The 15124-nt window shown below is 37.2% G+C and overlaps 1 protein-coding gene across 1 annotated transcript in view; it reads left to right on the forward strand.

The window, feature by feature from the left end:
- Window positions 1–956: 956 nt before the first annotated feature.
- WDR11 (WD repeat domain 11) overlaps window positions 957–15124 on the forward strand; it is a gene marked incomplete at both ends in the record, with an annotated part of 39347 nt that continues 25179 nt past the window's right edge. The window contains 7 exons of the mRNA XM_010152648.1: window positions 957–1068; window positions 5306–5459; window positions 8608–8781; window positions 9531–9717; window positions 11650–11815; window positions 12530–12644; window positions 13600–13795. Coding sequence (XP_010150950.1) covers window positions 957–1068; window positions 5306–5459; window positions 8608–8781; window positions 9531–9717; window positions 11650–11815; window positions 12530–12644; window positions 13600–13795 — 1104 coding nt within the window. The remainder of the gene's footprint in view (window positions 1069–5305; window positions 5460–8607; window positions 8782–9530; window positions 9718–11649; window positions 11816–12529; window positions 12645–13599; window positions 13796–15124) is intronic.

The following is a 15124-nucleotide window of genomic DNA, read 5'->3' on the forward strand; positions in this document are numbered from 1 at the left end:
GCAATGCCATTTGCTTCTCTGGACTGAGGTCTTGTGCCGCGAACTGTAGAGACCAGACCAGCTCCTGCTGGTTTCTGTTTCTGTTAAGATTTGATGTACAAAGCCAGTACATATATTGGGTTTTGTATTCGTTTCTCTGAACAAGAGTTCACCCAGCCGTGTTCTGAAGTATTGCCCTAATACTGCTGAATCTTACGGAGAGAAAAGGAAATGGGATGAGCTGAACCAAGTCGTTTTTTAAAACTGGAGCCTTTAGGTGTGTCAGCTTGCACAGTAGTGAATGCTGAAGGTTTCTGAACTTCTTTTGTTTGAAACTTCGTTTTTCGTTGTGGATGCCCCATCCCTGGAAGTGTCCAAGGCTAGGCTGGATGAGGCTTGGAGCAACCTGGCAGCGTGGTTGGAACTAGATGGTCTTTAAGGTCCCTTCCAACCCAAACCATTCTGTGATTCCATGATTCCTTTGACTGTTCTCGCTTGCTTGGTGCTCACCGTAGCTCTGTAATTGCCAGTGGTGGTCGCATTAACCTCTCCTGAAGTCAGACAGGCCTCAGCAGATTTTCATATTATTCTAATCAGTGTTCACATGCTCCTTTTTTGTCCCAAAAAAGCCCCCCAAACCCGATTAATTATATATTTGCAAATATATTGCCTACCTGCATGCTTACATAAAAAATTTGGGAAAATGCGCTTCATTAATTCCTAAATGATGTCTTAAATTTACAGAGGAGGGTTTTTAGAGCTGGACACAAAGAGGGGCTTTGCGGTGCCTTAGGGTTCCATCAGCAAAAGATTCAGCAGACAGTGACGTTTTATAATGCTTTTGAGTTTTGTGTTACTAAATAAATTTGAAGTTTGGGTCAAGTAGCAGGTATTCAACTTGGAAAAAAAAAAAGCCTTGTTCTTGATGTGGTTTTTGTTCTTTTTTCCGTGTTTGATGATGGCACATGCTTTTTTAGGGGCTGGCAAGGTTTGATTGCGTATGGATGTCATTCCCTTGTGCTGATAGTTGATGCCAATACAGCTCAGACTTTGCAGGTTTTGGAAAGACACAAGGCTAGTGTTGTCAAGGTGAGACATGTTTTAAGGTATAATACTTGATTCTGGTGTATGTGCTATTTTTTTAAATCACTGTAAATACTTAAAATTCTATTGCAATTGATTTTCACATAATATATGTTGTAAAATAGCCATATTTTACATGATCACTCTTATAGCTGAATCAAACCGTACATGCTGCAATTTGAGCTGCGGTTGAGGGTATACCTTTAGATATATAGAAACAGATTTGGTAGTGTTATAGAACACACATATAATGTTTCTGAGAAAACTGTTAGCATGACAGAATTTCAAAGGAACATCACAAAATATCCAATGGATATCTCTGTTGATGCCCTTGCTGATCTTTCCTGTGGTGAGGGTAACCAGTACACCATTCGAGATGAAAGTTACTTTTTAGTTTTTACTTCTGTTCTTACCTCTAGAAAAGGAACAATAGCAGACAAAACCAAACTTTTACTTTAGTGATAAAAAATGGCTAGAATTTAAGCCTAAGTGTAGGGTACCTGTACTTTCCATTGAAGGCCCTTGACTTGAATCAGGTGTGGAACAGGATGTATTTCTTTGATACATAATTTCTTTGACTATGGAGAATGACAGGATCAGGCAGGGTTTAGAGGGATGTTTGGCCAGCAGATGTAATGTTTGATAGTCCTTAGGCCAAATGCTGTATTAGGAGGCAGTGATTAGCTTATGAAGAAAAACAGATTTTTAGATAAGGGGTTTTGGTGTTTCTGTAATGAAAGAAGAAAGTTTGAATGTGCCTTCTGGAAAGTTTTTTTGCACATTTTTTAGTTTTCCTGTGTAATTTTCTTTAAATAGACCATCTTCACATAGATACAGTAATACTATATCAGATATGGCCACTCTGGTGGTGTAAAATTAAACACAATTATTTTGTCTTTGGGTTTGATAATTTACTGACTTCTGAGCCATTGTGTTCTGATGATGTCTTTCTGCATACTGAAGAGCTTCAATTTTTTTGGTGCGTGGTTTTGAAATTTCAGTATATTCAATAGTTACGCAGGTGGTGGTGTTTATATATCTTTATATAGTATAACATTTCTGTGCTACAGAGTCCAATTAAGGGTGCTTTTTTATAATAATAAATAAACTGTTCAAATCACAAGTGAAAATATTGGGTAGGTAAAACTGATACAGATCCATATAAGATCTTGGCCAGGAGCCATAGATATAATGATACTGAAGCTTTTAAAAATGGTTGTAGTTTAGAAATTAGTTTTTCTTGATTAGAGAGAATTCTCAAACTGCCTAGCAAAAAGGAAGGTAGAAGGCTTAGATTTCAGATTAGATACTTTATGTCAGTTTTTGAGATTTGTGTGCTGTGGCATGTTTAAAAATAATGCTAAAATGTCACAAAGGACCGAAAACTGATTTCTTCCAGGATGTTTGTATCCTTGTCTAAACACTGCTGTCAACTTAGAGTTTGTGCCGCTGATACAAATAATCTCTCTTGTGACAAAAGTGGGGCAACTTACCTGCCTGTAAGTAAGGAAAGGTTATTTCTCAGTTATCTCAGAGCAAAGGTGTACACACTGTGAATCAGCGCCTTTGCTTGCCTTTAGGCAATTTGTCTGGGGAAGCATACCCTTAGCTCAGTTGTCTTCAGGCTACCTTTTAAAATGCAGAAATCTGTTCCAATATCAATAATTGCGTAAAAATGAGAAAATGGAAGTGGTACGGAGGTAGCAGCTATGGTGGCTATTTAACTTTGTTAATAAGTTATAGCAAAATTCAGTTTTTGATCCACGTAATGAAAGCATTTTATTGTGCTTCAGTTAGATCCACTGGCTTTGAGAAGTAACATTTCAATAGAAATTAAATGCTGAAGTCCAAAGGGTTTTTATATAATTTCTAAGATAATTTTCCAAAATCACTATCTGCTGATTTATTAACAGAAATAGACTGTAAGAAAATGACTGATTTATAAAGAGGAAGAACGAAGAGAAGGTCTGTTCTAAGAAGTAGACATTAGATGAGAAATTATTATGAGGCCATGGTCACTGCAGATACTTTTATGTGCATTTGTAAGAAATTTTCTTCAGTTCCCAACTGACTCTTTGTGTGTGGAAATGCTAAGAGCGTAAATAAGCTGGAGGGGATCTGTAAGAAGTCTTCCGTGTATGTCTGACTTCATCTCTTTGTAGTAGTGGTTCACACCAGCAGACTCAGTCTACAGGGGATCTTCTCCCCCAAAACCCATGCTTCAGCTTTGAAAAATTCCGAAACACACCTCTCTCCACAATAAAAGCGCAAAGAGAAAAGCGATTGTTTCATAATCCTTCTGCGGTCTGTTTAACTATCTTTCTTGCAATACTTCCTGGCCTTTGGCTGTCATAACTGTGTCTGCAGTAGGTAATGGTTTCAGTGAGGCTGGATCCATGTTAGTTGTCCGTATGGTGTTTGTGGGATACTGGTAACTGGGAGTGGATTACATCTGATTTTTTTTTTTTTGGTACCTTTAAAAGGAGTACTTGAAAGAGTGCTTTGACATAAGAAAATGTAATTATGGGAACAATTTTTTGATTGAGGATTGATTTTTCATTTGTCTGTTCCAATATATTCATAAGCAGTGATAAAGTTCTTTAAATCAAGTGAGATAGATTGTGAAAATTAAAAAAACCTTTCACCTCTGGTTCCTGTTTGGGATTAATGCTGCTGTAGTTTGAAGTCAGGGTAGAGAGGCAGTGACCAGTACAGTAAGAAAATAATTCCTTTTAACAGAAGGATCGGTTCATGTGTGGGGAATGTGTTGGAGCAGTGTGACTCCAGTGAGAAAAGGGGCCTTACAGTGAGAGAGCCACATGAGCTCTGGTTGAGACTGATTGCGTTAAAGGTCTACTTAGTGTTGGTCAGAACGTGGTGACAGCTTCTCCCTTGAAACATGATGTTTTCTAGACCTGGAATTTGCTTCAAAGTAATATATATTTTACTGAGGAAGAAATAGCTTTGCAGGCTTCTATAATTACCTTTTTTAATAGATACATAGCTACATGCAGGTATCCTGATGGGTAATTTTTTTTGAACAGGAGGGAATTGGGAATTGCAAAACTGGAATTTGCAGGTAGAGGAGACTCTCCTAAGAATTCTTTGTTATTCTGGTAGAAACACACTTCGGGTTTATAGCTAGAGCTCTTTGAAGATTGCTTGCTGTGCATGAGTAATGTTTGTTTAATTTATTCAGCTAGGCTTTTCAGATTCATCCTGGTCACACCTCTGAGAGGGGTAGCACAGAGGTGGATACAGTGCCCTGAATGCTGCTTATAAATTTAATTCATGTTGCAAAGTTACTGGTGCCTCATGATAATTCTGTTTCCATGTTTTTTTAATGTCATGCTTTCAATGTCTGCAAGAAGTGTTCTGTTTGGCCTCACCCTTTCTCTGTCAGATACTGTGACAGCACACAGCTAGCCGGCTACAGCATCATTTTTGTAGTAGGTACACTCCCATTAGCTTAGCAGTAAGGTTTCTTTATTTTGTTGCTGTCTTCAGTCTCTCTTCGGGACAGAAGTTCACCTTTAAAGCAGATAGCAAAACAAATCCATACTGAAGAGATAAGGAAGGAGTCGGTGTTATCTCCATATAATCTCAGACAGAATGTTTCCAATTTCAAGACACACAGTTTTGTAAGTATTGCCAACTTGCAAGCCCTTGCAGCTTGAAATCCCAAACCAGAAAGTGGTATGTGGAAATTGGTCATGGTGACGTGCTGAAAAGGACCAAAAAGATAGCAGATGTCAGCAATAACTTGACGCGAGACAACGTGTAGGTGAAATGCCAAACTTCCTTCCTCTTCAATACCATAACATCGTTTTATTTAACAGATTAGGAAAGCGAAATGTTTTAGGATGTATATAAAAGTTGGAAAACAGTGGGTATAGGTTTGTAGATCTGTACAGAACCTTAAACATTGCCATTTAGTTTCTTCTAAATATTTGAGTAAACTTTTAACATGCACTACATGTGAATAGAGTTACGAGCAAGGACTGTTGATTTATGTAATTTGAAAATGCCAAGCATGCAGTCAGGCAGCACAGTTGCAGCACAACTTAAATTTGCATAACTGATGGTAGCTTAAAGGTAGGCTTACGCAGGTGCTATTAACTTTGACTGTTACTGTGCTTTTTTGTTGAGGTGTTTATTTGTTTATCGATGTGAAAAATAAGAAGTATGGTATCTTTATTATATGTGTTTGCCTCCTTTGACCAATTTTAATCTCTGTCTTCAGGTTAAGTGGGCTAAAGAAAATTACCATCACAATATTGGCTCTCCATATTCTTTACGTTTAGCTTCTGCTGATGTTACCGGAAAAATAATAGTTTGGGATGTGGCAACAGGAACACCTCGTTGTGAAATACAAGAACACGCCAAACCAATTCAAGGTAATGGTAGTGCATGATGTTTGTGTGGAGGTTATTTTATGGAGCATTGCATACAAATCCATCACCTTGGTTTTGCAAACTGTGCTCAGTTCTGCCATTGAATTTTGCTGTTGAGACTGCTGGCTTTCTCTGTTTGTCGGCTCATTTTCTCTGTAAATGTAAGACTTACTGTCTCCCAGAGGGATGTTGTGAGATTTAATACTTTAGGGTAATATTTTCCAAGATCTTCTTAAAAAAAAGAAGTGACAATCTATTTTTATTAATGTTATTGATTGACATAATATTTACAGTGTCAAGTACATAAATAGTAAGGATTAACACAAACAGATGAGAAAGAGGAAGTTTTGAGATGGTATAAATAATTGGGTTTGGCTTTCATTTGAGAAGGCAGTTTAGCTGTGATACTTGCTGCTTTTGATTCTGTTCTGTGGGTGGTAGCCTAGTGCAGCTGGGAACATCTGAAAAATACCCAGTAAATGCTACCCAAGCAGTTCTGGGCAGCTCAGTGTTTGAGGATTCTTTATCCCATTACTAGGAAAAAAAAAAAAACCCAAACATGATCTTGTTCAGGGATTTCACAAGTCTCAGGGGAAGTGAAAAAACAAAAGCAAAACCCAGCCAACCAACCAAAATCCCACAAAAAAATCACAAACAAACTGAAGTGTGGAGAAAAGAGCTCTGCATTTATGATGTTGTAAGCTATAGAAGACTTATGTTTGTTTGTGCTGGTGGCAGAAACATCTAGTAGGCTGGCTTAGAGGTCAGTACTATCTTAATTGGTCTGATGAAGGATAGAGAACAGGAAATGTAGCCACTGGCCAGGTATAACACAATTAAGTGGACATATGGGGAAGGAATAATTGTCTTTTTCCTTGTTTCTTTATGTGCTCATCAATTAGTAAGGTGATACCCATCAAATGGTCCCGTTCATCAGTTAGCAGCTTGTACTTCATCAATGAAACAGTTCAGGCAGTGGTCAGAAAAGGGAATCCAAAGATCTAGACTTCATTCCTTGTTGCACCACACACCCCATATAATTTTTACTATTGCTTCAATTGGTGCAGTTTGTAGTTAATAGTCATACTCTCCCACTATTGTAAAACCTGTATTTTTGGTTCTAATTACTTCCAGTTAGCACTTTTCTGTCTATTGGAAGCACTCCTAACAGAGCTGAGCAGGAGCTGGCTGGAGCACTGGAATCTGGTTGGCGTTGTGGGTGCCCTGCTGTGGCTGCCCTGCTGCGAGTACCTGAGCTGATGCAGGGAGTGACTCCTTCCAGCATCCTGCTGGCACTCTCAGGATTAGCTGGGAGGGATAACTCTGCATGTACCGCAGCACCTATGTGCTCTGCTACGGGTTCTGGCTTCCTGATTATTGCTGTCCACACTAGCAGTATGTCTGCAAATTATCTGTAAAGTAAAATTTAGAACACTTCACTACCCCACCCCCCGAGAAACTACCATAATGAGTTTCTAAAAATAATTTATGGTTTATTTACACTATTTTAAAAACTTGAGATGAGGGTTGTGTTTTGCCTGTTTCTTATTTTGAATTCTATGAAAATCCACTTATGAAGTTAGGTATTCTGAGTTTTGTTATTGTCCTGTTTTTATAAATCCTGTGAAAGTAGATGCAATATTGTAGTATCTTAAGTCTGATAGTGGGACACTGAAAACTTATTCTATTGACTTCGGTTAATTTTATTAGTTTTATTTCTTTTTAGTGTGTTATAAGTCTTATTTATTTATTCCTGACACCAATTTCACTGAATGTTTGGTGGAGTTTTGACCATGTCATTTGAAGATTTCTCCAGGTTTTCAGACCCTGTGAAATCTTGCCAGTCTGGTGGGTGAGAAAAAAAGTTAATAAGCAACAGAATTAAAATTCTGTTCTTTCCTCAGTCCCTGATTTGATTCACCAATAACCTCTAACAGAAGCAGCTGCTTTTCCTTTCCATCTGTTTCTGAGGCCTCTGGCTGTTTTTACAAGCCTGTGGAAAATGGTGCAGATACAGAGGTTGAGCACCAGAGTGATCTGCTGGTTCTCTGTGTGACACCTGCAAGAGCCTTCTAGGATAACAGCTGGAGCCTCTGTGTTTCAGTGAGGAGGAAAGTGGTGCGTCAATGCAAGGCACTCCTCTTCACCTGATCCAGAGGCTGCATTCAGCTGAGGAGTTGTTAACCTTTTGTATACTTACGGTGTAACTGATTAGGACACATGTGGCTGGATGGTTTTTTTTCCTCTTCTTTTCACTGAACCACTTACTAGCTCTAAAAAAGCTGAGTTGATAAAACAGAGTGGCTGAGGAAGGAAGATATTTTGACAAGTATGTAGGAACATGCTGTAGAGAAGCTGTGACTCGGTGAGGCCGTGCAGTACGTCGTAGGAGCTGGACCGGGGGGAATTTTATCCACTGCCTGCCTGACCCGTTCTGTCATCTAAAACACTGCTCCATGGAGCATGTAGGTAGTTCTGATACAACTCCTTTCAAGTAACTGATGTGGCTTTCTGTTCTTATCAACAGAAAATTTAGTGTTTTATGTCCATTTATCGTGAATGTTTAAAAGATGCCCGACTGTGATGTTTGGCAACCATAATTCTTCAGATTGACCCTAGCATTTAAGCACTGTGTATTCATGATTGTGTGCTACAGTCAGTTTCATTTTACTCTTAAACTTAAGACTATCTCTTAAAAGGTATTTGAAGTGACGACGACCTTTGTTTCCAGGTCCAATACTGATACCATCTCAAATATTAATTTAGGATGTTGTGTGAGTCATGGTGTCATCCCAAATATTAATTGGGATGTTGTATGGTTCTTTTCATTTTGACGCTGCAGTGGTTCTGTACCAAACAGTTTGTTGGTTCAGGTAGGAATTCACTGGATGAAAAGATCTGACTTCTTCGGATCGGATGTGCGTTGTGTGTGTGTGTGTGTGAATATGTGTAACCCAGTGTATTCCTGCTTGTTAAAAACATAAATTCAGGCTGTAAAATGAACTTATTTTTTAGAATTGTGAAATAGAAACACCTTGTTACTAACAAGTCACTGTTCATTTATTTAAAGACAAGGTATTACAGAAGAAAAATAGTTTTAAAATAAAGCAAACCTTTTTCTTGTGTACTTTGTTGTTCCTTCTTTTGACAGACATGCAGTGGTTGTGGAATCAAGATGCTTCTAGAGATTTACTACTTGCCATTCATCCGCCTAACTATATTGTACTGTGGAACGCAGACACGGGCACCAAACTTTGGAAGAAAAGTTATGCTGAAAATATTCTCTCTTTTTCATTTGACCCCTTTGATCCATCACGCTTAGCTTGTAAGTTTGCATGTGTAAGGTACTCCTTTTTTAAAGGAATAGAGTGTGAGCATCAGTGTCAGAAGCAATTCAAATGTCAAGGGGGATGGAGTGCAGATTTATTGACATTTTAGCAGAAAGAAACTAGAGGAAATGAGAGAGTCATCATTTTATTCTTTAATTTAGCTTGATCACTCCTGATCTATAATGGGTCAGTGCAGTTTCCAGCCTTTGTAGTTGTCTTTTTTTTAAATCTGCTATACCATTCAACCTAAAAAAAAGAAATTTTTTTAATAAACATGTAGTAAAATCTTAGCCAAATCTTTACAGCTTAGCTGAATCTTTATGATGCAATCATGAATATTGTGAGTGAATGGTTCTTTCAGCCACGGTCTGCATGAGAACAAAGAATGATGATGTAGCCAGTGTGGGCAGCCCTGCCTTCTATTTGCATTGTCAAGCTTAAAGAAAAATAGTTTGTGAGAGAGAATGACTGTATTGAGAAACAAGACCTTTCTGCCAATATTTCCCACAGTATTTTTTTTTAGCATGGACTTAATTTTGAAAAATTGAGGTTTTTTGGGCATAATTAATTGTAATAGACCATCTGCAGCTCTTTCAGTAGAAGGTGCAGATTATCTAGAATTGTGAGTTTTCTACCTAATACAGTATTAATAAAGTTATTAGCATTTCTCCCCACCAAAATGTTACTCCACAATCAAATTGCAGATTGTATTTTGCTATAATAGAAGTTGTTTTTCTTGGTACAGTGCTCACCAGTGAAGGAATAGTGTTCATCTCTGACTTCTCGCCTTCCAAAGCTCCTGCCAGCTCAGGGAAGAAAGTTTACATCTCTAGTCCCCATTCCAGTCCTTCTCACAACAAGCTGGCTGCTGCTACGGGGGCCAAAAAGGCCCTTGATAAAGTAAAAATCTTAATCAGTAATGAAAAACCAAGGTAGGTTGCACATATTTTTTTTCTTGGATAATGTTTTGTATACCTGTGTATTTTATAGATGTAATTAGACTAAAGTCTGTAAGATAATTAGTTTTAAAAAAGAAAATAGATTGGTGTAGGCAGGCTGTTGGATTTCCTGTATGAGGAAATTAGTTCTGTTCATAAAAACAGCCATATCATCCCAGCCTGTTTTACATAAGTTAATGACACAATGTTCTCCCTTCAGTAACAGATTTTCATGCAGGTGTAAATTGAGAAACATCTTTCTTAGGGGTGGGTGAGGGGGAGGAAAGATGATGGGCTAATATAATTCATTTCAGCTGTGGAATGAGAAGGGACATAATAAGAGAATAAAAATTCTGTAAGTACTGATACCCGAGAAGAGTTGTCAGTCTGATGTTGAACATGATACAGCAGTAGGAGGCATTTTAAAAGTTAATAATATATGAATTCCAATTTTATTTATACATTTGTCTATTTTCTGACCTTTCAAAACTGAAATTATTGCATTTTGAGGTTATTCCTTTTTGTTTAGAAATTAGAAAATTAGAATTAGAAAGAGCACGTTTTGTGTGTTGTATTTCTCTTTTTCCTTCTTTACTTTCTATTCCAGTAATAAAAGTATTTCTTGAGCATCTAGCAAATTTGAGAACAAACGAATCACTGTATTAGCAGTTAGCACTTGACACCAAAATTTAGTGCAGATAGGAAATTTATACTCTGTTTTAATGAGGTGTTTAAATTGCAAACTGGGGAGAGGACTTGATGATACTTGCTCTGGTAATAACTTAAGGAATTGTGATTTTTATATGAAGTTAAAGGGCACGATCTTGTCACTTGGTGTTCTATGATGCCTAATCTGTGCTGCATCAGACAGAACACCTGATTTGCAGATACTGAGACAGTACCTGTGCTGCTGCAGCCTTGTGTATGCCCTGTAAGAACAGCAAATCAGCAAAGATACCATTTTCCTGCATTCTCCTAGTTGCATTCTAAGTTGTATATGAATATTGCTAAGGGAATGATGGTCTTCACTTTTCTCCCTCCTTTTCCATCCAGAACACCTCAAAAGAGTAGAATAGGAAAAGGGCAATAAAAAATTGTAGCAGCAATTTATCTAGTTTTACATTAGTTTAGGGAAACTTTGAGGAAAGAGGGGCAGGAGATTGTCAGGAAAGTGATCGCAGGGAAAGGGTGGATAATACTCCTGAAGCCAGGAATAAGCTGCAAGAAGAGTGTAAGGAGGGTTTAGTGTGTGGTAGAATGTGGAGGTTGAAACCAGACAAAGCCTCTCAGAGGGATGGTACATTAAATGAGTTACAAGACCTTCAAACCTGAGCACAGTATGAGGATGATTTTCTTCAGTGACACTTAAATACCCTTCCTTGGATTGCCTGTACCTAATGAACCTCCTTGCCTTGCAGCCAATCTCCTGTTAACAGCCAAAAAATTACCAACATTCCTGATCTTTGCTATTTTCTTTTGAGTATGAAGAATGGTGTTCTTGATAGGCTGGTTCAGTTCATTTCAAAAGAAAGTAATATGCATAATAATATAAAAATAGAAAATAAGCAATATATTTAAGGGTAATTTCCCATGAATAGGAGTAAATGTCGTGGCAGCTAGCACATTCATAATTGAATTGCTTTGTATTTGAGATGTGCAAGTTACACTTGTTCCATTTGAATTACATATTATTTTAAAAATTACTCTATACTCGTGTTTAGACAAAAGTCAACAGTGTGTGTCTTTTAAAGGTCAGTGATGCTGTGCACTTAGCAATTATATGGAAATCTCCAGTTCCTACTGATGAAAATAGGGAATACTTGGGAAAAAAAGCAGCTGCAGGAAAACGTGTATGTTAGTTTTATTTTGAACTTGATATATTTGTTGATACTGAAATCAATTAACTTTATATCTGATGTTTTACAGTGCTGAATCCGTAACACTCAACGACTGTCTTCAGTTGTCGTATTTGCCTTCCAAAAGAAACTACATGCTGTTACTGTATCCCAGAGAAATTTTGATTCTTGATTTGGAAGTGAATCAGACAGTGGGTGTGATTGCAATTGAAAGAACAGGTGTGCCTTTCCTACAGGTAATGAAAATTTCATCAGTTTCTGCCCTTGTAATAGTTGATTAAGATCATACGTACGTGCATGACTTGGTGATAGCTGTGTTTTGATCAGTTCTAGAGGATGAAAATAAGTTAGCTCACCAAGGGGAAAAATCTCCTCTGAACCAAGCATTGTTTAATTTTCTGAAGTCTGCAGCAAACTCACTTCATTTTGTGGTGTTACAAAAGTTACCAGAGCGGAAACTGTGCTGTGGAGACAGGATATTTCATTCTCTGGTGGTTAAGCTTTTTATAGAGAGGTTTATACTAGTTCTCTGAGCATCTGCCTTAGTTTAATTCTAAGTCTAGTCTGAGGTCTTATTGAAGCATCTTTTTATTCTCCTGGAATCATGAATTCTGATACCACAAGAATAAAGTGTTTGGGTTTTGTTGGCTTTGTTGTTGGTTTGTTTTTTGTTTGTTTGTTTTTAATATATATAAATACAGCAGTGTTTAAAAGCAAATACAGCAGTGTTTTCAAGCAAACAAACTAGAACACAAAACCCAGCAACCAATTCAAAGAAAAACATTCAATGAATTTGTACTGTAGCTAAACAAATTCATTGAAGAGTGACGTTATTGGTAATATTTTTGGTGACTTGCTTATACCTCAGAAATTGTATGTTCGTTTGCAAGTGTACTTTGCAAAGGAAAAAAATTTGATAACCTGCTGTAATGGGAGATCTCTTTAACTAGGTAATTCCGTGTTTTCAACGTGATGGGTTATTTTGCCTGCATGAAAATGGCTGTATAACTTTAAGAGTTCGCAGATCTAACTGCACTGTGACTGGAACTCCAAATGAAGAGCCTGGTAAGTTTTACATCAAAACTATCCAGAAATTAACTTTGAGGCATTTTAATTAATACACCAGTGTTAACCATGATGCCTCATACAGGGTGGTCAATTACAGCCCTTGGGTTATTGGTTTTTTGGTTTTTTTTTTTTAAATACATTAAATTGATGTTAAAATTTATGCTGCATTCTCCCCACATTGTTTCTGACTTCCTGATACTTAGTATGAAATAATGTAGTAATACTCTGAAAATCCTTTTATCACTAAACAAGACTTTAATCCTGAAGTGGCATAACTGTCACATATACAAGAAAGTTTTAGATAAAAGGTGATTAGTTTGTTCTTTTTGTCTTTAAGAAAAAAAATTCTTCAGGCAAACAGAAGGTTGTGGAAGTCATTTGGTCAATTGTAAGGTTTGATTTTAGAACTGAGATATGGGCTTAAACTTACATTGAAACCTAAGTTATTAAACCTTTGTCCCTGTGCTGGTTTTATGAAACATTACTAAGAATGGCTTTTTAAACATAATGAAGGAGACTGGAAAGAAAGAAAGTAAAACAGTTCTGTAAATATAAATGATATCGTTTTGTTAGATTTATTTTGTTTATTTGTTTTGGCTTTGGCAGTTTGGTAATTTCTAGTGAGCTACAACTTTACTTATTTCCTGCTTTACCAATAAACCAAATTAGTTTTTTCTCCCCAGATATGAAACAGTAATTTTTTTACCTTTTGAAACATTCCAGTGGAATAAGATATTTTAATGACAAAGTTTGGAGAACTTTTTAGAGCTGTGTTGTATACAGCAAGATCCGTGGTACTGAGTTTTTGATTAGTTTTCCTAATTGTTGTACAGGAAGCATGTGGATTTCGGCCAAAGACCTCAGTCACTCTGCAAATCTACCTCAGTTGATCAATCACATCGTATGTTTTCTGTTCTAATTGTTTGTTCTCTCTGGGACATTGATGTTGCAGATCCAGACCCAATTCAGGAGCTGATTTATGATTTAAGAAGTCAGTGTGATGCAATCAGGGTAACAAAAACCGTTCGACCCTTCAGTATGGTGTGTTGCCCAGTGAATGAGAATTCTGCAGCTCTCATAGTCAGTGATGGCAGGGTCATGATCTGGGAGTTAAAATCCAGCGTTTCTAGCAGAAATGTGCGTAACAGGTAACAGGATTTATTTTTCTTATGAAAGCTTTCATCTGATACAAGGGGCATGTAGTATGCTATTATATTCTAGAAGTGACAGTGACGTTCTTGCGTGTATGGTAGCGTGACATGCTGTATGTGTGTGTGAAGAAAGGGAAGAGGAACAAAATATATCATCCGCATAGAGTAGTTCCCTTGCTTTGGGGAAGTGAGGGAACTGTATTTACTCTTCTTTCTTTAAAAACTAATCCCATAATAAGTAGTTGGAGTAAGGAAATAAAAGATAGGAATGAACATTGACATCACTTTGTGGAACATTTTCTTCTTATTTGGCATTCTTCAGGAATTAATCCCTCGCATTCAGTCACATGAAAGGACTGAAAAGTGAGTCTGGAAAGGACTACATTTTTAGTAGGGGAGAGGTTTTCTGCTAGTTTTGTGTGAATTTGACACAGCAATATAAGGCTACACAGCAGGTGGCTGGAATATAGTGGTATAAACAATATTTTGTATACAAAGCCTTTAGAGTTTTAGATTTTGAACAGCCTCTAAAAATATTATATGAAGTAGTAGAGTTCTTTAAACATTCAGTGTATTAAGGTCATTCTGCTGCAATAAACCTTTAAAGCACTATTGAATAAAAGAAATAACTTACAGCCATAAAAGAAATACAGAATTTTTATTACACTTCTAAATGTCAGAAGTACTGGATTTTCAACACAGATCCTTTTGTTGCTCAGTGGTGATTTAATATTTTTATTCTTGGTGTTCTCAAAAATACTGTTCGATGGATTCTTTGTGATGCATATCCAAGAGAGCTGCTCGCAATCCATATGTTTCTGGGTTTTACTTCTTGTATTCTTAGGCTGGTTTCTAAAACATTGGTCTTTTTGTCACGATTATATAACCAGGAAAAATGTATTAATTTAAGAACCATTGAAGCTAGAGGATTGTGGATATGTTTGTATTGTACTGGAAAGTAAAGCGTATTTCTAGGTGGCACAGTCTTTAATGGATTTTGAAGGACTCCTCCTCCATTAGCGCTTGATCTTGCTGGATTTGATGGTCTTAATTAAAATTTGAACTCAAAATTCTGTTAAAGTGAAATTTTAAAGAAAATGGCTTTGTACAGGCCTTAAACTGCATTTGTGCGTGAAGATAGGTGTAGTCAGTAGTCTTTGGACTTTGCTTATGTCATAGACCTGTCCTTAGCTCAGGAATACAGGATTGCCAAGGCTGCAGGGGCTGTTTGACTCCCTTTTAGATGGAGATTGTGCTGGAACCCAGTCCCAGTCACTGAGGAAAACAACACAGAAACCTGATGCATAGACATCTCACAAGACTGTG

Source organism: Eurypyga helias, unplaced genomic scaffold, assembly GCF_000690775.1.
Source record: "Eurypyga helias isolate BGI_N326 unplaced genomic scaffold, ASM69077v1 scaffold9625, whole genome shotgun sequence".
NCBI lineage: Eukaryota > Metazoa > Chordata > Aves > Eurypygiformes > Eurypygidae > Eurypyga > Eurypyga helias.